The 26,440-nt window shown below is 44.7% G+C and overlaps 1 protein-coding gene across 1 annotated transcript in view; it reads right to left on the reverse strand.

Annotated features, from left to right (window-relative positions):
- The window catches only part of LRCH1 (leucine rich repeats and calponin homology domain containing 1), a 666,761-nt gene extending 647,020 nt beyond the window's left edge, over nucleotides 1-19,741 (reverse strand). The window contains exon 1 of the mRNA XM_069205389.1: nucleotides 19,109-19,741. Within this exon, the coding sequence (XP_069061490.1) occupies nucleotides 19,109-19,364 (256 nt within the window). The 5' untranslated portion in view covers nucleotides 19,365-19,741. The remainder of the gene's footprint in view (nucleotides 1-19,108) is intronic.
- Between the last annotated feature and the right edge of the window lie 6,699 nt (nucleotides 19,742-26,440).

A 26,440-nucleotide genomic window follows, 5' to 3' on the forward strand; every position in this document is an offset into this window, starting at 1 on the left:
TTCACTTACACTCATTTGTTTTGAAGCACTTGTAAAGGCTGGCTTTACTAATCCACTCTGCTATCCTCATAAATTACAGATCTGTTCTTGACAACAGGCACATTAACCCTCTATGCTACTTTATGAGTCTAAGCTGCCCCTAAACAAAACTCCAATCTCTCTCCCTAGCAAGGACAAATCACAAGAGGTATCTTGACATTTTAATTGCTTCTTGAAGGCTGGACGCACCAAAAACTTTTCGGGAGGTGCTTTTAAATCGCAAGTTTCTAAGTTATTGCTAAACAACACAACACCCCCCTGAGGTCAGCACCCGGTGCAGTCGCACCGCTCGCACCAGCCCAAAGCCGGCCCTGCAGCAGCTATACGTTTAGGCTTCGGGGCGAGTGCGTGAGAAGGCATCACTGGAGAAGGGCAACAACCACAAACTAATTGCTCTGACAACATTCACAAGACTTCCAAATGCTTCTCTATATCCAAAGTGCATAACCATACTTTGCATCAAAACATCGAAAAGTTTAGGGTAAGTCTGAAAATAAATTAGCCATGAAAAAAAACACCCAGGGTGGAGGTGATGTGAGGTCTCTGGGTGGAGAAAAAAAAAGAAGTAAAAAGTTAAGGTGTGTCCGTAACTTACACCCAATCATAAACTGGCGAATTTCTGAGTAAAAACTTCCTGCTTAGTGTTAGACAAACAAAGAAACCTGCTATTTTCAGAGGTTCAGGACGAAAGTAAGCACGCGAGGGGGATAGGTGTACTCCACAACAGTAAACACATTCATTCGCACATCAACACCCACAATCATCAACGTACACATTAACCAGCTCCCCAGACCCTTGACATGGGTAGCCCCTCCCCAAAACAGTGGAGCCTCCTACCTACACAAACATCACAGAATACATTAGGCAGACCATGCTGCCCCTTCATGTGCAGAACACTGTACCTAAGCCATAGGGTTGACAGGTGAGGCCCCCAGAGTACAATCCGCTCCATCCCAAAAAGCACATGTTGAGCATGGAGAACACATTCAAACTATCTGAACCCCTTGCTCACAAGATAGAACCAAAGTCATGTGGCAGAGAAAGCGTTGTTACCTAACAAACCAACACATTCCTCACACACAGCATGTATCTAAAAATTACAAAAGAACACACCGCACACTCCCAACACCCCATCAAACACAGCACCAAAATAACAAATTGTTGGAAAGTGCAGCTTCCAGTGGTAAAATCAACTTCTCCAAAACCTTCCCTCACAAAGTCAATGGAACATATTCATCAGGTCTTCTATCCCAGGCATGATACAGCCACAGTGCCATCAATTTGCAATTAAAATTCAGTGCTCACTTGAAACAGGAAAGGGAAGTCCTGCAACTCATTCACCCAGCCACACACACTGCAAAATTTTCAGGCAGTCTTAGACACCATAGAACCACAGCGTGGCTTCCGTGAAGCCATTAGAAACCATTAATAAAAGAAAGAACAGATTATATGCGTAGCTAAACAGATCAACCACATCAACGGCCACAGTGACTCCGGTGCGTGCAGTGCTTAATTTGTGCTTGTTGTTTCCGGTGCTGAGCACCGGCACTTATTTTTGAGGGCCGGGACTTACTCTTCTGCCTCAAACATTTACAGAGAGCAAAAGAAACATATGAGAAAGACGGAGGAAGGGAAAAACGAAAAAGCGTCACAAAGGGATAAAGTAGAAAGCTGCAAGAGTGAGCTGAAGGGGCAGGGAGGGGCTTTATATGGATTGAAGAGGCCCGAGATGGATTCCGGATTACGCCGCCTCAGTATTCCGTGTTCCGACATTTAATTGCAGTAGCCGCGTGTTTAAGAGGAGCTTTGGGCACCGGCACGTTTTTATTTACAAATTAAGCACTGGGTGCGTGAGAAAACCCGGACAGGTGAAGAAAGGTGCTATCGACACAGCTGGCAGCACTGAGACCTTACAAATTGCAGAGGTGTGCTACGCAAATGCCAGCAGCAGTATACGAGAAATTGGGCCTGGAGACTGAAACCTGCAAGTATTCTACATAATGTTAGATTCCCCTCTTGTTATTTACTCGCAGCAGCTACGCAAGCGTAGCACAACTCTCCATAAAATCTACGATCTCTGAAAACCGCTCACAAGTTTGTTTTTTCTTTCTACAAGATCTGAAGATACACAAAACGAAGGCCGTAAGGTACTTATTCTTTTCTGTTCCAAAACCACAAAGCGGCCCTGCAGTTTAAAAAGGATTTCTACGTTGTATTTCTTAAGTGCTCAACTGCCAAATGGACTATAATTAGGCAATGTTGTTCTGCAAACCTATGATCTGCGTGCCACTAAACGCTTCAGCAAGGAACAAACGAACAAAAGAGAACAACTCCCGACACAGAGAAGTACCACGCTGGCCCGGCTCCAGAGCCACCACGCAGCACATCACAAGCCAGGGCTGTAGCCTAAAATAACTGCATTAGATACCCGCATGCTGGGCACTAAACTTTTTATTTCTAGTGGAACTGGAGTTGCTTCAAGGTATAAAAGCCTGCCCGTTCGTAAATTGTCTTTGATGTAGTGAGTGCAGGCATTTTCAACTATGCAGCCTGTGTTTACAGGGCTTGGTGTAAATATCTGCAAACGCTGTGTGCCTGTGATTGAGCTTATGTTTTCTGCAGTGAGATTTAACAGTGAAACGTTACACCAGCCCATATTGATAACCCCTCGATGTAGGTATTTGGCGCTTTCAGTTTTCTTTACTTACCAAATAAACCTGTTTTTTTCTTCTTCTTGTGATTTTCCTCTTGGAACATGTAAGTCTGTACTTCTCCGTGTTTTTGGCCGCTGTGTGTTTCTCATGTACACAGTGATGAGGGTCTGGTAGGCGCCCATCACTGTGACCCGATGGCTCTCCACCAGCACACAGGGCATCATTTCCAAGGGTCCCATGTGTGTCAGGCTCCTCGGGGTGGTGACTGCATGTAGCCCCTCCTCCCAACACAACTCCCCCAATAAGACATGTTAACCGAGTAACAGTATTTAAGGCCAAAGGTGCTTTTCATCTCCCTAGGTCTTCTGCAGCCAGAACTTTAACCATGCAGCACAACAAGGCCGTGGTAGTGTTTGGGTGGCAAAGCACTTTCCACAGACGCATGTCAGTATGAATAACCTCTGTAAGCAGACATTGCAAATCAATGATGCGACCACAATCCACTAAAGTTAAGGACACTATGGTCATGGTGAAGAGGCTGCAGTCTGTACCTCTTCTGCCACTTCCTGAACTTGTTTCCATTTGCCATTTTAGGTCCGGGTTTTGATAACGAAGCTGTCAAAGAGACCCATTGCTAACAATATACGCAGAGTGGGATTTGTGTCTGCCTCTTTCAACCACTGGCTTTCATAGACCAGCTTCTTTCAGCCATTGGCTTGACACACTGTTAATCATGTCTTGGCTCAGCCCAGAGGAGTACTCATCTCTCACCTAGTATAACTGTCTGTTTGTGCCTCCACCCAAGCGCTAGCATTGAACTGCATGAAGGACTGCCTTACAACTAAGCCTTCTCCGTCCACTCCTGCTGGCTCCCTCTCGTGTGCCTCACGCTAATATACTGCCACTTCTTGTATAAGTATATTAAAACCATGACCTATTGGCTTCACCAATGCTTGCTAAGTTCTGTGGTTAGGGAACAGAAGGTCATATTAAGGTATCATACTATATTTAAATTGTTCTGTTCTGGCACATCATCAGCCTCACCTCTCAGAGAAGAACAGGTGATGAAATTGTAGATCATATTTCCTGAAGACATGCAGTTGTCAACAGGAAGTTCATGGAATTAGAAGAGGGAAATACTTACATGGGAATGTAAATTATGGTAAAGAAATCTTTTAACAACAAATGTATCCAGACTATGAAATATAGGGCCTTTATTTGTCCAGTGTTATATATGTTTCTCTTTTGAACTGCTAAAACCCAAAATTGTGCTGCAACATCTGCACTTTTAGAAAAGATGATGCTTTAGAAACTGACAGATGTTAAGTACCTCAGACGCTCACAAAAACATGTTTCCTAATAGAAGCCAGAGCTTTCTGTTTTTTAATGTGGTTTCAGTGGTGTGCATCATTAGGTATCAGCTACCAGACAGCTGTCTGTTGCCAGACCTACTGTTCCCAATATACACAGAGTAGACTTTGGGTCAGCCCATTGCTCATGACTGGATGTCTTTGTTGTCCATCTCACTTCCTTCTCCTGATGGATAGCTTTCCCCCAATTCTTGTGTTCGTCCCACCCAGGAGCATTTCAGTCTCACAGTGTTCTTACTGAATTATTTGGATCCTTCCTCTGCATAGCAAAAATGACTTTTTTGATTGTATGGTGCACTCTTTGGGAGTGCATGTTTCCTTTCTATCTCCTTGTCTGTACACCTTCCTGTCCAAGAGCACTCTTTTACTGCCCTCACCGTGACATTCCTCCCCTATCTCATTCTCTGTGTTATTGGGCTGCTTTCATCTCCCTTTTACTGGATCACCGATTCTGCCTGTCGAACTCCCCGTCCCATTTATTTTTAACTGTTCCTCACCACTTCTATAAATCACTGACAGCCTGCTTTCTTTCTTTGTCATGCATTGTGAAACTTGTTTTTTATCTGTTAATGTCTAGGCTACAGCAGCTCTAGCTGCCTATTGCTGGTTGCACCTCTCTCTAGACAGTGACACAAAGGGAGCTGGGGTGTAGTCTTCATTTTCTGATGAGCCATCTGTGCTAGGAGGGAGGGGAGGAGTGGTCACTCACAACTGAAAGGGCTGTGCCTGGCCTCACACAATGCAGTCTCCAGCCCCTGGTGTGTGTCTGGGGCCTGGCCTGGACAAGGCAGGATTTCACAAACAAGAGAGACTTTTCTTTGAAGTAAGCCTACTTCAAAGGGAAATATGGGTATAAGAAGGGCACCCAAAACCAAAGACATTCTGGAATCCAAGAGGAACCTCTGCCTGGAGAAGAGCTGAAGAGCTGAGGAAGAAGAGCTGCCCTGCCTGGGACTGTGCTTTGTGGCACTATCCTGTAGTTGCTGCTTCTGCCTGTGCTAGAGGACAAAGACTGGACTTTGTGTTGCCTTCCTTCTTGTGAAGAACTCTCCAATGGCTTAATTTGGAGCTTGCCTCCTGTTGTTTGAAGTCTCGGGGACAGCAAAGCCTTCTCTCTGCCAGCACCTGGAGTCTCTGGAGAGACTCCTGCTCTGCCAAGTGGTGCCCATCCAGTTCCTGGGACCCTGAGAAGAGAAGCTGGCAGCCCAAGAGTGAGAAATTCAAGCACAGACCGCCTTGCGGGGAAAAGATCGCTGTGACTCCGATCTGCGGCTGAAAAATTGATGCTGGCTTCGCGGCTAAAAAAAAATGCTCCCCTGCAACGTGACCAAAAGATCGCCACCCACGGCTGGAGAAACGACGCGCAGCAACGCTAACGGAGGCCGGTAAGATTGCAACCTGTGCTGCGTGGTTTTCGGATCATCGTGCGGCTGAAATTCTGACGCAAACACTGCTGGGTGTGTAAAAACGAAGCAAGGCCTGCCCGGACCTGAGAGTGCTGACCGGATCGACGCATCGCTCTCTTGTGGAGAGAAGAAACAAAGCACATCGACCCGACTAATGGAGAAACAACGCAAGGTCTCGCTCGTGAGTGAAATCGACGCATCGCAATCCCTTTTTGACGCACACTCGTCCGTGCGGGGTTGTTTTTGACGCACCAAAGGTACATTTTTACACTAACAGCGTTAGCGTTGTGTTTAAAATTACAGGAAGACTGTTTTTGCATTTCTAGTGATACCTTGACTTGTGTATTTTTATTGTTTTGGTTTTGTTTTGTTTACATACATATTTTCTATTTTTCTAAACCGGTGTTGTGTCATTTTGTAGTGTTTTCATTAAGTTACTGTGTGTTGGTACAAATACTTTACACCTAGCGCTCTGAAGTTAAGCCTACTGCTTGTGCCAAGCTACCAAGTGGGTGAGCGGGGGTTAGCGGAGGGTGATTCTCTTTTACCATGACTACAGTGAGGGTCCTTGGTTGGACAGGGGGTAACCTGACTGCCAACCAAAGACCCCATTTCTAAACAGAAGCCAAGAAAGTTACAAAGGCAGACATGATTATTACATTTCTAGCATCCAGATTCATACAGACTACTGTTCATCTTTCCATGTATTCAACTACTGGTAGTGGACAATGTATCCTCAGTAAGAAAAGTTAAATATTACTTTATACAGTATGTTGTGCAACACATACCAACTAGTCAAAGGATACTAAATGGTAATATTAAGGCGATCCATATGATATATATATTATTATTATATAAAAATATATAAAAAACTAAGAGCTACTCAGGCACGAAAGGACTTCCCTGGTCAGGTGTGGACTCCTTGGTGGCACACAGACAAACACAATCCATCTCTTCTTAGATAGATGGATGAGCCATTCCAAGGTGAAGTTGATACATTGTATTCATTCTTCAGCAGACAAAATGATGCAATGTGGATGTGATTTGTCCAGCATGGCCTTGTTCACAACGCACAAGATATGAGACCCCTTCATTAATTTCAAAAAGCATATTACAATAGAATGCAAAAAAAGACTTGCAAAGGAGTATCAGCAACATTGTTACTGCTGAATATACTTTTGCAGTTCGGCATATATCAATCAATAATGTTTACATTTTAACAAGATAATGTCTGTCACAAACAGTAAAACATATTAGATCACTTGACGAATATCGCAGTTTTATTAGGTTATTTCTAAAACAGGAAACATCAATGATCCAGCTTGGTGCAAAACATATCCATGTTCCCGATTTAAAGTGCATAAGGTGCATGCAGTGGAAAAAAAAGAGTAAAAGCTGTGAAGGAAATAATTAAAACTTTCCTAAAGCCTATTTATCTTGTCATTGATCTGGTGGTATTATGGAAGTATTCAGCACATCCTCATAATAGAGCCCACGTGGGCACCCTCTTAGTCCAAATGAATTCATATAGGGCCAGATGTAGGAAGCCTTTTGCGCCTCGCAAACGGCGAAAAACGCAGTTTGCGAGTCGCAAAAGGCCAAACGCGATGCACAACCGCAAATTGCGAGTCGGTACCGACTCGCAATTTGAGGCTGCGACTCGCAAATAGGAAGGGGTGTTCCCTTCCTATTTGTGACCGCATCGCCATGCTGAGTTGCTTTGGGACCGCGAAAGTGCTCGCAAACCAACTCGCAGTTACGTGGGACCCCTTCCCCTTCGTGAATGCCAATAAAAATATTTTTTCAGAGCAGACAGTGGTCCTATGGACCACTGCCTACTCTGAAAGAACCGAAACCAAATGGTTTCGGAATTTTTTCTTTTTGCAGCTCGTTTTCCTTCAAGGAAAACGGGCTGCAAAAAGAAAAAAAAACTGCTTTATTCAAAAAGCAGTCACGGACATGGTGGTCTGCTGTCTCCAGCAGGCCACCATCCCTGTGAGTGCCTGGACTTGCTATGGGGTCACAAACTGCGACCCACCTCATTAATATTCATGAGGTGGGTCTTTGCAACCCCATAGCGAGTCGCAGAAGGTGTCTGAGACACCTTTCTGCATTACATTTTGCGAGTTGCAAATTGCGAGTCGCTATTACTCGCAATTTGCAACTCACAAAATGTTTTTTTTCCTACATCTGGCCCATAGTCACCATCATATATATCAAACTATATAGTAAGTATTAATTCCTGACTTCACCCCACTCATCAAGTTGCACTCCATCAATAATATTATAGGCTCTAGGTAAACAAAAGTTTGAAAAGATCATCAGAAAACAAATCACTATACATTTTTTATGTTCACTAGGGTAGCATATCATTCCTAAGTGACTTGACAGTTCTTCAGCAGGATTGATTCCATACGGCTAACAAATTTCTAAATCAATTATGTACTTTGATTCTGCTCATCTTAGTTCACATGTTCTATTGTCTCATCTGGGTTTCAGTGGAGTTTGTAAAATAACAAGGTATTTTAAGTATTGCCACCAAGATTAGTGGTATTCTGTAAAGTGCTTGGATGTACTGCAAGTAGGATCATTATTCTCTATTGCTTTTTTATGACCTAAGAATCGTTTTCTCACTGCGAACATCATGATTCACACATTTTTTATAACAAGGACATTTAATGACCAACACAGTGAAATCTGAATAATGTAAGGCACTGGTCAAGTTTATTTATTTTCTTGGTGTGCGGTACTGAGCTATCTTTTCTGTTTTTGCTGAATTAGCACACTTTGCATCTACCATACTTTACAAATCCATACTTGATTTCCATCCATGGCGTGAATTTGTTTTTGTTACTAATCAATGGTTCCTGACAAAGGGTCTCTTTATGTGGACTATTTCCTGTAGGCTACTTGTGGTGTCTCACCTGTGGGGTTATATATTCCTCTATGATAGCGGCATCCCGATGTTTGAGAGACTTGTTCTAATATCTTTAGATTGTTAATTATATCTGGTAATAAGTCATATTATTTCCTTAGTGGTCTCATTCGCTTAAGGTTTTCACACAATAAATTTCCATTTAGTGTACTCATATCTTAAAGAGCCTCTTGCAATACTCTCTATGAGTAGCCTCTCACTCGGGATTTTTTAAGTATACCATTCTATAAAGTTTTAAATCTTTCAAAGGGTACTGGTGAGATCGTAGCCTACAAGGCCAAAGGCAGAGTGGTATCTAAATTTCACTGGTGCCCCAAGATGGCAACACAGGACCAAATTACCTGCTATGCTTTTATTATATCACATAATTATTTTGCAGTGGTTGGCTTTAAAGACATGTTTTTTCAACCAGGGGAATGTTTACTGAAAATGGTGTGTGAAATACTCAACTGTACTGTTTGGTTTTGTACAGTAAAAATAACAGAACAGTAGTTAATTATGTAGAATTTTAGAAAAACACATTCGGTCTGTGGTAAGGAGCTGCTCTCTTTAAGGTGCAGATAACAAATGGCACTTTTTGGAATTGCAATGTTGGGTTTTGTTTACCTTTCGCAATTATATGGTTGACCAAGCAATAGACAATTGTCAGAGCCTGTGGAATTATGCAGTTCTGAGACTATGCATTTACCAGATAATTATGGATTTACCACACCTGCCACAAAATATGTAGACTTCAACAAACATTTTGTTTCTCACTTTAAAAAGATTTAAATAATACTTCCAGAGAATGTGCCTTCTTTTGCCACATGATTTTCATAATCCTGCTGAATAACCTGGTTTCCACTGAGGCATTATCCTGGTGGCCCAAACAGTGGTATAACTATGCACGGGCTGGAGGCTGTCATTCTGATGATGACCCCGTATTTCACAGGGTCTTGTGAAATATTCTCCATATTTCACGGTTCCACGATGCGGAATATAGATTGTTACAGCACTGTATTATGAGCAATACAAGCCCACGCACAGATAGGTATCCATCAAAGCCGAACACTTACAAGCTTTGAGCACCACTGAATTTATGTAAAGCACCAGATAGGAAGTGTATGTAGTTCCCTGCCTTTAATGGAGAGCTGCTCCTTTGTACTGAATACATCAGAAACATAAGTGACACACTAAATTTGCCCTCCTAAGAAAGCGGTACCCAAGCCAGGCTAGAAAAGTAAGAAACCCTTTTATAATTTTTGCAGCAGAATCTTTAAGAAGCCGATTAGCTAATGCTACCCACGCCGATCTGAAAAAATAAAATAAATATATATATATATATATACACACACATACACACGAAAAGTTAATGAACATGGTTGCTAAAACATGTAAAATGGAAAATGGTACATGACGCACACCAAATTTCTGTCAACTCACGAGTCTGTGCTGTGAGTGAGATCGCATCAGGTTCTAGGAAGTAACTCCCACTTGTGCACGCGTCATGTAAACAGAGGCACGGGAAAGACGCCTTGTACTGCAAATCACAGGGGAGTGGTTCTGCCCACCTGTCTATATGTTAACAAAACAAGTCTACAGCTGTCTGATCAGGCTTGGGTGTATCAATTTTCAAATTCCCGGAGCTTCAGGCATAGACAGAGTTTGGAGAAACAGTGCATTCCTCATTCCCTGGCAGACAAGCTATAGTTGTTTCTTCCCATATCTTCTACAACAGTAATGAAAATGTAGTGGGTTATGAGATCAGGAAGATAAAGAAAGGGTGGTAGGAATTCTAAAATATATATATATTGACAGTAAAACTTTTGTACAATTGGCTGGAAAGTGTCCTGACCTTTTCTTTGATGACAAGAAAATGCTTGATATATATATATATGTATAAAATATAAATTGCACAAACATGCAGATGCCGTATTGATGCTGTAAAGAGGGTCTTAATAATTGGGGTAGGACCAGGTGGATGCATGCATATACAAAGATATTCAACAAAATAGCATCACAAACCTTGCAGTGAAAGGGTTTACGGAAAATAGGTTAAAGTTCAAACTCTCAAAAACGGTGTCTAGAGCATTACCAATGTAATATGGTTAAAACGATTGTAATATTGCCTGGGCGGTGTTAAACTACGTGGTTATATTCTGAATATTACACTAAGGATACTCCAAAACATATCAGAATAGAGGGTGTAGGTTACAATTACAACTAAATAGGTGACTCTAATGGCATTTTTTTTTTTAAAGTCAGACTTGGGGTGGGGGGAAGAGGGGAGGAGAGGGGATGGGTGATGCATATGAGGGAAGTGCGGGCAAGAAAGGGAGGAGGGGCCACCCCAGTCCTAAGCTGTTCATAAAATGCAAATCAGTAAATACATTCCCACAAACTTGAGCACTTTCAACTGCTTCAGCACTTAAAAATAAGTCATGTTACACTATCTTAATGCTGCAAGACACTTGGGGCCTCATTAAGAGTTTAGCAGTCCACGGACCTCCAAACTCGCAGTGGTGGTCGGTCCACCGCACTCCAGATTATGATCCTGGCAGGTGGACCACCAGGAGACTGCTACCTCTGCTGGGATTAGGGATCTCACAGGGTTGGCAGCAGTCACTGTCTTCAGTTGCAGCAGAGACGAGTTCGGCACCGCCATGCTGATCACAACATCACTTTCCGCCAGCCTTTTCATGGTGGGGTCCCTGCCACAAAAAGTCTGGCAGAAAGCCAGTGCTGGGGGCCACAGGGGGACCCCTGCACTACCTACAACCAAGTGGTGGGCAGTGCAGGGGCCCCACTGCCTGCACCCTTGGAATGCACATGGTCTGCTATTTCAGACTTTGCGCATTCCGAAGATGCTTGGTGCGACCCATTGGCCTCTGCTCCCTAAGAGAGCCAAAGCCAACTCCGCTGCACTATTTCCACCACGCTGACTGGCAGAAACATTGTAATACGATGTTTCTGAGGGCAGCTGGGTGAAAGCAGTAATACAGCGATGGTGAGGCTGCCAGCTTCATGGCTGCCTCACCACCGTCAGATTTGTGGCAGTTGAACTGCCCAACTCCTAAACAGGCCCGTGGTTGCATACAGTATACTCTACACTTGAATTTGGAAGATGAAGAACATTACAAGCTCCATGTTCCACTCTGTGCTATTGGCACTCTGCTCTTACCTCGCCCACTTGCAGAGATCGAATCTTCTGAAAGCAATGACGTATTAGCCTCTGGTGAAGCAGGTGCAGTCCACATGAGCCTCGAGGGGTCATTTGAACTCTTAGAATTACTGATTTTACTACTGCAACAGCAGTCAAATGGGTCATGTCCTTGCTAGCACCAGGACCCGTGGCATGCTGACTAAAAGCAGACTTTTAAACAGAAAATAAACAGTATGTGTTTGACAGCTTTTATCGGAGCGTGTGCCAATGTCAAACTTTGTTTTCTACTAGGACTTTTTTTTTTTTTTATTAAAAATTCATTGTATTTCAAAAGCTTTCGAAACCCTTCACGCCAGCTCAAACAACTGTTTTGAATATTTCTGTTTTAGAACCAACTGGATTGTACAAAGGACATATTTCTGACAACTGGACTCGTGCTAGTCATGTCTTATTCCCTATACAGGTCAGGGGTCACTGAGAAAGCCGCTCTGTCCTCCGGTGTAAGAGTGTGTTCCTCCAGCATAGTGTGTGGGTACTGAATGGACATGGTACTCCTATTGTCAATTTGCATTAGTTACACCTGTGCATGCTTTCGGACCTCATGTACCTCAGTGCAGGCGCAACTGGCCCTGACTCTTTTCAAGCCAGCTCCAAAGCAGTTCCACTGCTAATGTGACCATTCAGATACCAGCTCAACACGGTCCCAGCTGGAGCGAGCGAAGACGAGTAAAGGCGGAGAGTCACTGACATGGCAAGAGTTGCCAACCCTCAAGATCATGATTTTTACATTCAAACCTACCTGCAATCTCCCATTAATCTTAATAATAATGAACTCTGTTAAGACCCTTGAACAGAGAGACCTGGTTCCTCCTTCAATCATTGTACAGAGTGGAGATCAGAGGCAAGTAGCCCATCACACTCCATGTGCTTTTAATCTCAAGCCAATCGATGTGTACATGTCGAAAACAGCCCAAAGTTTGTAATCCAAGGGCTTTGATTTTACAGCGAATGCTCAAGTCATGCGGTAGATACTAACTACACATAACACAACCAAAGTATTCCCAGGGGTGCATGATGGAACAACGCATGCCTTTACAACACGGTAAGTACAATGCATGGTAATTACCATGCATGCACTTACCACAAAATGTTTTTACAATGCATATGCTTTTACTACGAATGTCTTTCCCACTAACATTTCGTACTAAAGGTATAGTTGGTAAAGGCATATGCATTGTAAACTAGATTGCAACTAGAGGTAAACATAACATTATATATATATATATATATATATATATATATATATATATATATATATATATATATATACACAAACACACATACAAACACACCTTTCCACTACCTACCCTAAACACTAAAAATTACCTTACCACTTCAAACCTCATACCCACCATAAAACCTAAACATCCCTTACCAACCCAAAACCCATACCCACCCTAAAACCTAAAAACGCTCTTACCACCGCAAAACCCATGCCCACCCTAATACCTAAAAATGCCCTTACCACCACAAAACCCCATCCCCACCCTAAAACCTAAAAATGCCCTTACCACCACAAAACCCCATCCCCACCCTAAAACCTAAAAATACCCTTACCACCCCAAAACCCATACCCACCCTAAAACTTAAAAATGCATTTACCACCAATAACTGTTACCCACCCTAAACACTATATATATATATATATATATATACATACACACACACACACATTACAGAGATAAAGGGCCTGATTTATATATTGGCGGACAACTTACTCCATCACAACGGTGACGGATTTCCTGTCTGCCGCAATCTAAATCCCATAGGATATGATGGGATTTAGATTTCAGTGGACGGGATATCCGTCACAGTAGCTCATCTGCCAATATCTAAATCAGGCCCAAAATCTGTCAAAAGCCTACTGCTAACACCTTCCATGAGACCACACTCTACTGAGGCACATACCATGTACATTGAACCTCTGCAGGTGATACACAATCCTATAAAGATTGAGATGTACATTAAAAACATAAGTAATACAATTTAATTCATGTAATAAGTAGTTATTAGCAAACCATGTTATATTGCATATCACCCCACCACGGTGCAGTTTTGAAACCTTCCTTAACACGATCACACATCCAACACAGCTACAATCTATAGAGAGTGGTAAGCATTTATCACCCCAACAATACATCCATTTCAATTAATTTAAGCCTTCCACCCCAATATAGACATAGATTGGCATCAAAGCCACATAACAGATGAATAAACCTCAAAACATAACAAGCACCTGAAGCAGAGCAACGGACAGCCATACATGCGAGCAGAATTAAACAAATGGCAATGCACTTTACCACATACATCCTTACGCATAATGCTCCACAAAGAGCCATAATAGGATGTAACCAGCCACTACCCAACAAGATCAATAAAAAGATGTCAGTGTACTTTAACTGTGGCGGCCACTATCCATAATAACTCTTTTCTGAAACCATGAAACACAACCATTGCTTACTTTGAGCTGCTGGCTTCCAGTGCTCGGCACCAGCACTTAATTCGCAACGACATTTATGACAGCCTGTCATGTGGAGGAGATTTCTATTTAACTTAGAGATGGGCACAACAACAGTTGCTTAATAATTCAATAGATATTAAAAATAACTAACACCTGCAGCCCAAGACATTATCTTCGGGGCCTGGAATAGTCTGAATTGTCACACTAGAAGGAGTGCGATGGTTAGTAGTTGTGTTGTTACTGTCATTGGCAGCTCTGGCAGGGGCAACAGGTGGTACAATCTGCAGTGGCCTCCTGTCCAAGGCTTTGGCACTTATGTGTTTTACAAATTAAGCACTGAACACAACCAAACACAAAATTAACAGAATATTTTACTCTGTTCAAGAACAATTCCAAGAACTGAAAAAGGAGTTGTAATTCTTAAAGTGTTTATGGATTATATAAATACAGTGTGCTACACAAACACACTTATACATAGTGTAAGAAATCAGTGACCGCAGCTAAGAAAAAAAAATCATTATTAGGTACACAAGGAGCCTATAAAGTAGTTCCAAGAATTAATGGTTGCAATGTCAATTCAATTCTCCTGTTATTCATAATAGATTTTGTGTGCAGAGTGGGTACAAGATGATTAGTGAAAACTGAAAATGATCACACCTCCCTCTGCATCAGACATATTGATTCTTCAATACTGGTGGCAATGGCAAGTGACCCCTACTTTTTGTCTCACCCTATTTTACCTTTCAAAAAAGTAAAATAAAGAGGCATCCATACAAGGGAGGAAAAGAAATCTTACAGCTGCACCAAAATGACACCAATTCCCTAACAGTCACAGCACACCATCTGGATGCGAGGGAGTTGACCTGCCTTCTGCTCGCTTCAAGACACTTTTTTGCTGGTGGTGATTGGTTTATTTCAACTTAACCAGCTCAGACTCACCTTACTCACAGTGAAGATTCCAACTAGGAGTTATGCTTTTAAAAAGGTTTCATCATACAAACCAATTATGTTAAATAATTAACAGACTATGCACCTCTTCTCTGGCCACTGCCATGAATTTAGTAAGTTTGTATCCTGAGTCATTTCTTAACTCCATAGCTGTATGCAAGATTATCATCAGATGCTCAGTATTATTCCATCTTGAAGATGACCCTTGGAATCATTCCATAAGGCTGGGTGAGTGTGGGGGGGGGGGGGCTGGAGTGGGTGCTGTGGTTGTGTTCATCTGTGTGCCACTTGCATATCACTGTGATGTTGTGTGTATTGTGTTGCTGCATACAACATTCAGGTGAGTGGTGTTGTGTGGTTGTCATTTTTGTGATGTGCATAGTCATGCTTGTCTGTGAGTGTGTTTGTGTAGCTGAGTGTGTAGTGTTGGTCGTTGTGGTTTTGGCATGTGTGGGTGCAGTGTCAATGGTGTGTGTGTGTTGTATCATGGAAGTGTGTCAAGGTGTGTTTTCGGCATGTACGGGTTGTGCTGGAATTATAATGGATGGAGTGTTGTGTAGTGTGTAGCGCAGGGTGATGCCTATGGTGAGGGTAGAGTGTTTGTGTGTGTGAATTACCACCATTCAATAGCCCCTGTTATTGTATGTAGTCCATTGGGTTCTGCTGCTGTCTCCCTCCGTCAGCAATCCATCTCAAGTCCTCCACTTGCCGAGCTGTGAAACCTAAATACAGCAGGCATAAGACCATCGACTTGACGTTCTTCTTGGGTCCACTGTCGAAGCAGCATGGTGGTGCAACCACCATGAGCTAAATCAAGCCCTAATTGATTTGCCCAGAATCACAGGATGTTGAGCTGACACTGAGACTCAAACCTGGTTCCCCGCTCCAAAGTCGGCAGCTCTGGCCTTTACGACACATCCTTAATGACTTCCCTCCTTCCATCTATGCTGCTGCCAGAGAAAAACACCATAAATTATCTAGTTATCTAAGACACCTCAACAGCATTACACTGTTATGTGTGTGCCCCTGAAAGTTCAAGCTCAGGCAGCTGGATAAATAAACCCAACGATCACAGCTGTGTTGAGGGCAACCACTTTTTTGTAGAAGTACAGAACTTCTGCCCACTCAAAAAACATACACGTCTCCCAACATGTGGACGAAGCCAAAGCCACTCTCTAGTGATGCTGACATAATTGTTTGGTGAAGGCTGCACTGTCATACCAGACCATAACAAGCACTGGAAAAGCCAAGAGGTCTCACCTACAAGAGATATTGGCTTTGGTAATGTTTTTTAGCCGTGCTGTACAGCAGCATGTGTGCTTTGCAGTGTGGCTAAAATTAATTTGAAAAAGCACTGCAGCGTCTTAGCACTGGATGTATCATAGTCCTTTTTTATTATTATTTTTCGCCATGCTTCAAAATATTGCCAAGATCAGCAGTGCACATGCTGTACAGCAGGAACAAAAGGCAACGGCAGAACCAATAGTCTCAAAAGGGAAGCCTATTCACTTTACCGTAGCTTGTTATGACTCGGCACAAAACCCCTGTGATTACAGGCAAATCAGTTAATGTCCCCATGCGTGAAAAAGAAAACAAATTTGACTTTTGGCAGAATATCTTTTCACACAAATAAAGCATTTGCACCTATGTCCATATTTTAGTAAAAATACATTTGGAGCAGATAACATCTGTTGTCACAATAAAAGCAGACAACATCTGTTGTCACAATAAACATCCATTTCAAAGCAGAAAGGGGTGCATATGACATAGTAAAGATAGCTACAAATGGCAAGAGGTTCAGGGGACTCTTGTGGTTAGTTTGCTACATGTGCATATGGAGTTCTCATAAACTCGCCCCCCCCCCCCCCACGTCCTCTGATGACTATGCAAGAAAAAAGTGCCTGTTTCAGCGGAAAGCGAGCAAACATCAAGTTAGCTTAAACTTAGACCCAGAAACACGTAATTTCCAGCACACGGAGACGCCCTGGCCCAAGCGTTCACAAGCTTCCCGCAGCCCGGGTGAGTGACACACACAGCAACGCTGTTCATGTGCATTCTGGCACTTGTAGTCCTGCATTAGTAATGAAGGAGGCGAAAAACGAGTATTAGAACGCAACGAAAATGCTTGGGTGGGTACATACCCTGAGAAGGCTTAGGCCCTGAGGCTGGGTGTCCCTACAAAGTTTGAGTAAACAGGCATTGCTCAATCAGTCTGTGATTCTCATTCTCAGCCTGATCCAAGGCTTCCCCTGGCGAAAAGCGGAACTGTACCAGGGCTGGAGGAGTGCCAGCGAAGGGCTAATGGAAGGAAGCGCTGCCACAAAGCAGGCCTCGGGAGCAGAGAGGAAGTCTGCCAGGGAGACAGAGAGAGATTACAGCATGGAGACGGAAAAGTGAGACAATGTGAGGCGAACCACGGGGGGCACGCTGCCGTCGACACATGTGCAGTTAAGGGGGTTGGGAACGTCACTGCGGGGATAACCTCCACGCTGCTATGGAGTCCACAGCACGGTGCCAGCAGACATGCTCGTCCCACGGTTTATAATATGCTGTTTACAATCTGCAGAAGAGACGGGATGAACCAAATAAGCTTTGCAAAAATGCGTCACACAGTCCTAACTGCCTGCTCGCATTAGTGGCTCCCACACAAACAGTCGATATGAAATAACGAAAGCGAAGGGCAATTTCACATCTATCTAAACGGAGATATTGGCGGCGATAAGGCAAAGCCTGGGTTCGCAGTTCGCAAGGAGAAAGAAAGACATGGCATAAAGCGCCCCAGCGCCTTGTCGGGACAGAAAGCGCTATATAATACCAGTACAATAACCAACAAAGACACTGAGGATGGCTTTCTGGCTGTCATACAACTTTTCAGTTTACTTTAAAGAAATTAAAACACTTGAATGTGCACCCGTTCGTTTTGGAGTTGCATAAGAACGCATAGTGGCAATCTCCAGACGTAGCTTTAATTTGCCAGCACTCTTTCAAGGGCATGAAACCACCCCTGAGGTGTCGCAGTGTCCCAACTTGAGACACCCGGAGATATTCTTCCCAAAATGTGCGGGGGCTAAACTGGGATGTAACTTAATTTAGCCCAAGGTCCCACATGGGGTCAGTGTGAATGACTAAGTTCATGAACTGCTACCGCCCCCTGAGCTCCTCCTCTCAGGGCGACTACAGGAAAACTACAATAGTATCCGCTGTCCGAGCAACTAATATACCCGGTGGGGTTTTAGAAAGATGGGCCCACTGACACTGATCCTCACACAGCAGGGGGGTCACCGGATGAGGGGCAGGACGGACCCTTTCAGAAGAGATTACACTGTTGCATAAACCTTGGACCTTATGAGGTATGTTTAATCTTGGTTCACATAGAAATCAACTAAGTATCACGTAAAGAGATGTTTAATCTTCTGACAGATTAGTGTATTTTCTAATGTCCCCTGCGTGCAAAACGGCACCAATCCGTACAGGGGGGGGGGGGGGGTCCATACATAATAAAACGTGCAGAGTGCACGTTCACCTGGCGCTTTTGACAGTGATAAAAATGATTATTTTTTTACCAACGCAATAGTACTTATTGTATCAACATCTGAAGGATGAAAAGCAGAGCGGACATGTCGCATTTCGAACCTGTGACATGTAGCGTCAGACACAGGTCCCTGTAGTGACTGCGTTAGTCCACTGAGTCACAAATCCAGCAATGAGACGACAGAATCGCCTTTTTGGGTAAAAGAATCCCAACCGGAAGAAGCAATCGCTTGGATAGTGGTACATTTTAGCGCTCTGCAAACCACAAATACAATATACCCTGAAAAGTCCGAGAACGCAACATTTCGTGCTCGATGACGCTGATCTAACCCATCGCCTTGTGCCCAGTCTCGCGCCCAGGTAACCACATTTCAGAAACGCAATCAATAAGCGCAGCTATATTTTTTTTATGGCCGATAAACTGAGCGTAAACGTTAGCTCTCCACATGTATCTGTAGCCGGCGGGGCAGTGCACATGCCTTGACTCCAAGAGGAGACGGGGGATGCCCACCGCCCCACCCCGTGTGTCCTGTCACCCGGTGGAAGTCCCCTCCCCTCTCACCTGCCTGCACCGTGTCCGAGAGGTCGTGGCTCTGCGAAGTCCTGGGCAGTTCCTTCAGCTTCCTACCGCTCAGGCTCAGGGCACCCGAGCTGGCAGCCTCCTCCATGATCCGCTCCAGACCCCGGTTCAGAGGCTGATGGGCGCTAAAACTGGCCCCACCGCAGCCAGGGCCCCCAGCCGCTGCCCCTGCGCCGGGGGGCTGCGGGCACTGGGGCACGGCAGGGAACGGGTGCGCCTCGCCACCCGGCTGAGCCATGTCCCGCGCTCGCCTGGGCGCTGCTGATAAAGCTGTGCGATGATGCCTCGTCTGTGGCTGTGTCTCAGGCGAGCCACTTTAGGCTGAAAACAAGGCAGCGGCGGCAGGCTTCGTGCTGTAGCTCTCCTGCTGCCTGTGGAGGCGCAGCGCGCATGCCCCCCTTCCCTGCTGCCCTGCACCCTCGCCTTCCTCCCGAGCCGCTGTGTACCCTCTCCTGCACTGCAAGGGCTGTTCGGTGGATTTTTCTCTTCACTTCCAAGGCTGTTTCCTGCTACCAGAAGCCAAAACTTCCGAGCAACTTGCCGAAGTCCCCCTGTAAACCTGCCTGTGATTGGTGTGAGCTGCAGGCACTGCATGCCTCCTCACGAACAGTCGGGCTCAGGCATGTCTTCACAGCCTGCTCGGATGTCTGTAAATTGAGGTGGGCCTGCTCTCTAATTAGGCAGGTGTTGTGTGCTTCTCATTTAGTTCGTTCCTGTTTCGTTTCCTTTTTTCTGCCAAAGTGAGGTGGTTTATTTGTCAACACAGCAGTTTCAAAGGTCTCACACCCACCAGACCTCACTTCCATTTTTGGGAGTACTGCGTCAGGCGCTGCTGACCCACAGGAGCCTGTAGCAGGCGTTTCCAACATCCGTGTCAAATGTTGGAGAGAAACATAACATATACATTCACAGTGCCCAAAGCTGCATGTCTGTTTCTTATACACATAGAGTAATTCTGACCTCAGAATTTGTCGTTACAATAACAGACACGAGGATATGACTCTTGCTCTTCTAATAGAATGATGTCATCATCGGTATCCTATGGCATTTTCAGACTATAATTTTGAGAGAGAAGCGTAGATCAGGGGTGGATGACGAGCCTTCAAATTAGCAAAACTTTCACGGCACTCTTTCTCTGTCTGATGTGGTTTGGTGGAGGCTGGAGCTTTCTTTGTGGTACTCCCTCAAATCCCACCTGTAGGAAATCTGACGTTTCTGCGTGGTCACCTTGTACTTTGTGCTTTTTTGCTGGACACTACATTTATGTGGCTTTAGAACTCTGTGCAGTTTAACCCTGCTAACCACTGGTAAAGTGCCTGTGCTTCCCGTTTAAACATGGTCAAATGGCATTTTCCTAATCGGCATATTCAGGGCCTGCCTTTGCTCAGAAAGTGCCATGGATGTAATCAAGTTTGCACCCTCCGCCCCACCCACATTTCGTTGTAGCTGTTGCCTACAACTTGTTATAAAAGATATATTGCAAAACATTAACTGCATTGATTTATTCAAATATTTATTTTCATTGCATCCTGGTACTTGTAGTCCTGCATTTAAAGTGGGGACAAGCAAAACTGCTATCAAAGTACTAGATCGCAAAGAGAAAGTGATGAAATACCACTAAACATCAAACACTAATTTTGCAAAACGTTTTTGACCAGAAAGACAGAATCTTTTTTACACTTACAAAACAATAATTAGCAGTTAGGGATCAGCTGATACAGACTGAGACCTTCACTACATGGCTCGCTGCTGTTCTGTCCTACCTCATCTTCCTCCCTTCTGCTTAACATGAGGGCCTGTTGGGGACCTTTCCTATTCATTGGTCAGTCTCTAGCCATTTACACAAACTTCCCCACTCCCCCCCACCCTTATCCGAATCACCCACAACTCGTCTCATTGAGCCCAGTGCCATGTTCTAGGGGGTGGAGGTGTGAACTAAACGGGAGGGGGCAAGGATGTTAAACAGGGGCATCTGCAGCCTGTATAAGAAACAAATAATTATTAATTGCACTATGGGCTAAAACTCTAGAGCAGGTCAGAAGGAGACTGCTGCCTGATCTGTAGATACACAGCACACAACAGGGAAAGACTCAATTTTTTTTGGCAACAATGACTTTAATCTAGCTGCACCTTCCTACAAATTTACGTGAGTTCATAGATGGTGCTCAAACATTAAAGACATACCTGTTGCCAAAGTATGTATACTGGAATAGAAAAGAGACTAGACCAGTTCATATACAAAAAACAATCAATGGAGCACACACTAACATGGTTCCATGGATCCTAACTATCAGGAATGACAAATGTAATAATCACTATATATCAAAATAGTAATAAGCAAAAAATACCATGAAATGTAGTAAAAAACAGTAATTGATAGAAATGTACAGGTATGTGGCAAGTTATTATATATATCTCTATATTTATTAAACACAAATATTTCCATTACAAGATTCAATTCTTGGTAATCATAATTTAAACACCTCACTAGAGTATCAGATAAGTGAAATTGGTGAAGCTGTGGCTCCACCAGTCCAGAAAAAGGTGGTGGTTGGTGAAGACTTTACCCTTCCAGACACTGAGATTGATCAGAACATGGCAGATAGGGGGGCTTTTTTTACAGAACATGTTGGCTGAAGAAGGCCGTCCTAAAGTACCCCCATTTTTTTCCCAGTATCCTTCTTTACTCCCCTTGTTCTGTAGTTCTCCTTTCCTGAAGGCTGGACTTTCTGATTTGGAGAATGACATCTTCTTGCTGGGTACACAATTGAATACTGCCAACAGAGGGGAACATGTTCCATCGGTTATTCTATTTTGTATAGAAAAGATTTCAAATTATATCCTGCCCTTATTGGCAAAAATGTGTTTATATCTGATCATGTTTTGTAAATTATGTCGTCTGTTCTGCTGGAAGTGCAAAGTGTTAACAATCATGGTCCCTCTAGGTCAAAACCAGTAGTAACGCCCTCTAAGGTCCTGCACAAGGATAACTATGTAAATCAGAAGTCTAAAGTGGTTGCGCCCTCAAGAGGGTTAAAAGATATGTCTGTTCAAGCTGGTAAACCATTACGCTTTGGTTGTTCCCTAAACAGGATAATGATTCAGTCAATGAAGATCTATGTTTAAACTTGTTGTTTTTCGGAAAGGGAGTTGTGAACCCTTTTGGGTAATGTGGAGACCAAGTTATTCCCAGTGTTTAAAAGGGGGACAAAAAAGTGGACTAAGAAAACTGGGAATGCAAACGTATCTGTTCAGCAGTCTGATGTGGGGTTGGAAGAGAAGTCTGTAACTACAGGTTTACCTGCTGAAGTAAATCAGATTGCGCTTACGCCCAGTGTTGAGCATTATGGGCCTTAATGATGGGTATGGCATTGTCCTCTGCAAAGAGTCAGAAGGGGTTTCCCAAGAGAAGGAAAAACAAAGCATTAGAAGATACCCTAATCGTAAACCTAAAAAATTGCTTTTCCCCCCACATATCGATTTCGATATGGAAAGGTAGGGGGTGAGGAGCTTGACAAAATGTCTCCAAGGAGGTTCTTTGAGTGCCAAAAATCCCAGCAAGCGGTCCCTGTTTCGGGTGAGGCAAGCTCTGGATTAGTGCTGACTATTTCCACTCTTACTGTTCCTCCCCCTGGGAGGCACGTTACCTGAACCCAATGTTACAACAGAATTCTTTTGTGTGGAAGTGGGATCAGGTGGTGGGGTTCCCTCCGCCGACTCAGGCCATAGCACCCCCAGTATATCGTGGTAGACAGCCCGAGGTAGATTGTTCTCATGTAGGAGGGATAAACCTGGGCCATACTGGGTCCAATTTGTTGTGTAGGAGTAATCCAGTTTGTGGATCTCTAGAAGACGCCCCTCAACTCTGTCCTTGGCCAAATCAGGGGGCAACAATCTTTCATCCTCGGGCCCAGGAATCTTTATGATTCTTTTCATTGGCCACATCCCAAAGGCCCTCGGTGGAACAGAGAGATTTGTCTTCTGTCTTGAGTTTTATTTTGTTATTCAATAATAACTCTCTTTGGTAAATAGAAGTTTTCTTCCTAAATCTTTCACCGAGATCAATGCCTTAAAGCTGGTAAAAAGATATTTCTAATGTTGCCATCTATTTGTCTGGTCCATCCCCTTTTTCTAGAGTTACCTTTGGCTCCTTGGACATTGCACATCTGATACTTCAGAATTGTGAGTATTTTTTTAAAGCTTGGGATCGATGTTGTTTCAGTTGCCGAGTGCTGGGACCCCCGTCCACCACCCGAATGGTGCGAGGGTGTCCAGGCCACCAGTCATTGACCTAGGGGGCTCTGATCTTGGACCTAGATATGGGAACCTCAAAGATATAGGGCCTGATTCTAACTTTGGAGGACGGTGTTAAACCGTCCCAAAAGTGGCGGATATACCACCTACCGTATTACGAGTCCATTATATCCTATGGAACTCGTAATACGATAGGTGGTATATCCGTCACTTTTGGGACGGTTTAACACCGTCCTCCAAAGTTAGAATCAGGCCCATAATCATTTCTCTGGGGCAGGAGGGTCGAGTAATCAATGTGGTGGCAGGTCCCAAAAGTCATTTGCGGGTTCCTGCTCTGAACGATAACTCCTCCCACTGGAGTTGGGTGGCTGGTGTTTTGAATAAGGCCTGCCCCACAACTAGGTTCAATGTTCTCGGGGGGGGGTGTAGGAGGCTGGACTGGCTTGTAGTGAGTACCAAGGGGTACTTACACCTTGCACCAGGCACAGATATCCCTTATTAGTGTATAGGGGTGTCTAGCAGCTTAGGCAGATAGAAAAGGTAGCTTAGCAGAGCAGCTTAGGCTGAACTAGGAGACGAGTGAAGCTCCTACAGTACCACTAGTGTCATATGCACAATATCATAAGAAAACACAATACACAGATATACTAAAAATAAAGGTACTTTATTTTTATGACAATATGCCAAAAGTATCTCAGTGAGTACCCTCAGTATGAGGTTAGCAAATATACACAAGATATATGTACACAATACCAAAATATGCAGTAATAGCAATAGAAAACAGTACAAACAATGTATAGTCACAATAGAATGCAATGGGGGCACATAGGGATAGGGGCAACACAAACCATATACTCTAGAAGTGGAATGCGAACCACAAATGGACCCCAAACCTATGTGACCTTGTAGAGGGTCGCTGGGACTGTAAGAAAACAGTGAGGGTTAGAAAAATAGCCCACCCGAGACCCTGAAAAGTGGGTGCAAAGTGCACCTAAGTTCCCCAAAGAGCACAGAAGTCGTGATAGGGGAATTCTGCAAGGAAGACCAACACCAGCAATGCAACAACAATGGATTTCCTGACGAGAGTACCTGTGGAACAAGGGGACCAAGTCCAAAAGTCACGATCAAGTCGGGAGTGGGCAGATGCCCAAGAAATGCCAGCTGTGGGTGCAAAGAAGCTGCCACTGGATGGTAGAAGCTGAGGATTCTGCATGAACGACAAGGGCTAGAAACTTCCCCTTTGGAGGATGGATGTCCCACGTGGTGAAGAGTCGTGCAGAAGTGTTTTCCCGCAGAAAGACCGCAAACAAGCCTTGCTAGCTGCAAGGGTCATGGTTAGGATTTTTGGATGCTGCTGTGGCCCAGGAGGGACCAGGATGTCACCAATTGCGTGAGGGGACAGAGGGGGCGTCCAGCAAGACAAAGAGCCCACTCAGAAGCAAGCAGCACCCGCAGAAGTGCCAGAACAAGCACTACGAAGTGGAGTGAATCAGTGCTCACCCGAAGTTGCACAAGAGAGTCCCACGCCGCCGGAGGACAACTCAGGAGGTCGTGCAATGCAGGTTAGAGTGCCGGGGACCCGGGCTTGGCTGTGCACAAAGGAAATCCTCAGTGAGTGCACAGGAGCCGGAGTAGCTGCAAAACATGCGGTTCCCAGCAATGCAGTCTGGCGTGGGGAGGCAAGGACTTACCTCCACCAAACTTGGACTGAAGAGTCACTGGACTGTGGGAGTCGCTTGGACAGAGTTGCTGAGTTCAAGGGACCTCGCTCGTCGTGCTGAGAGGAGACCCAGAGGACCGGTGATGCAGTTCTTTGGTGCCTGCGGTTGCAGGGGGGAAGATTCCGTCGACCCACGGGAGATTTCTTTGGAGCTTCTAGTGCAGAGAGGAGGCAGACTACCCCCACAGCATGCACCACCAGGAAAACAGTCGAGAAGGCGGCAGGATCAGCGTTACAGTGTCGCAGTAGTCGTCTTTGCTACTTTGTTGCAGTTTTGCAGGCTTCCAGAGCGGTCAGCAGTCGATTCCTTGGCAGAAGGTGAAGAGAGAGATGCAGAGGAACTCTGATGAGCTCTTGCATTCGTTATCTAAGGAATTCCCCAAAGCAGAGACCCTAAATAGCCAGAAAAGGAGGTTTGGCTACCTAGGAGAGAGGATAGGCTAGCAACTCCTGAAGGAGCCTATCAGAAGGAGTCTCTGACGTCACCTGCTGGCCCTGGCCACTCAGAGCAGTCCAGTGTGCCAGCAGCACCTCTGTTTCCAAGATGGCAGAGGTCTGGAGCACACTGGAGGAGCTCTGGGCACCTCCCAGGGGATGTGCAGGTCAGGGGAGTGGTCACTCCCCTTTCCTTTGTCCAGTTTTGCGCCAGAGCAGGGCTGAGGGATCCCTGAACCGGTGTAGACTGGCTTATGCAGAGATGGGCACCATCTGTGCCCATCAAAGCATTTCCAGAGGCTGGGGGAGGCTACTCCTCCCCAGCCCTGACACCTTATTCCAAAGGGAGAGGGTGTAACACCCTCTCTCTGAGGAAGTCCTTTGTTCTGCCTTCCTGGGCCAAGCCTGGCTGGACCCCAGGAGGGCAGAAACCTCTCTGAGGGGTTGGCAGCAGCTGCAGTGAAACCCCGGGAAAGGCAGTTTGGCAGCACCCGGGTCTGTGCTAGAGACCCGGGGAATCATGGGATTGTCTCCCCAATACCAGGATGGCATTGGTGGGGCAATTCCATGATCTTAGACATGTTACATGGGCATATTCGGAGTTACCATTGTGAAGCTATACATAGGTAGTGACCTATGTATAGTGCACGCGTGTAATGGTGTCCCTGCACTCACAAAGTCCGGGGAATTGGCCCTGAACAATGTGTGGGCACCTTGGCTAGTGCCAGGGTGCCCTCACACTAAGTAACGTAGCACCCAACCTTTACCAGGTAAAGGTTAGACATATAGGTGACTTATAAGTTACTTAAGTGCAGTGTAAAATGGCTGTGAAATAACGTGTACGTTATTTCACTCAGGCTGCAGTGGCAGGCCTGTGTACGAATTGTCAGAGCTCCCTATGGGTG

This window comes from Pleurodeles waltl, chromosome 8 (assembly GCF_031143425.1).
Source record: "Pleurodeles waltl isolate 20211129_DDA chromosome 8, aPleWal1.hap1.20221129, whole genome shotgun sequence".
Lineage (NCBI taxonomy): Eukaryota > Metazoa > Chordata > Amphibia > Caudata > Salamandridae > Pleurodeles > Pleurodeles waltl.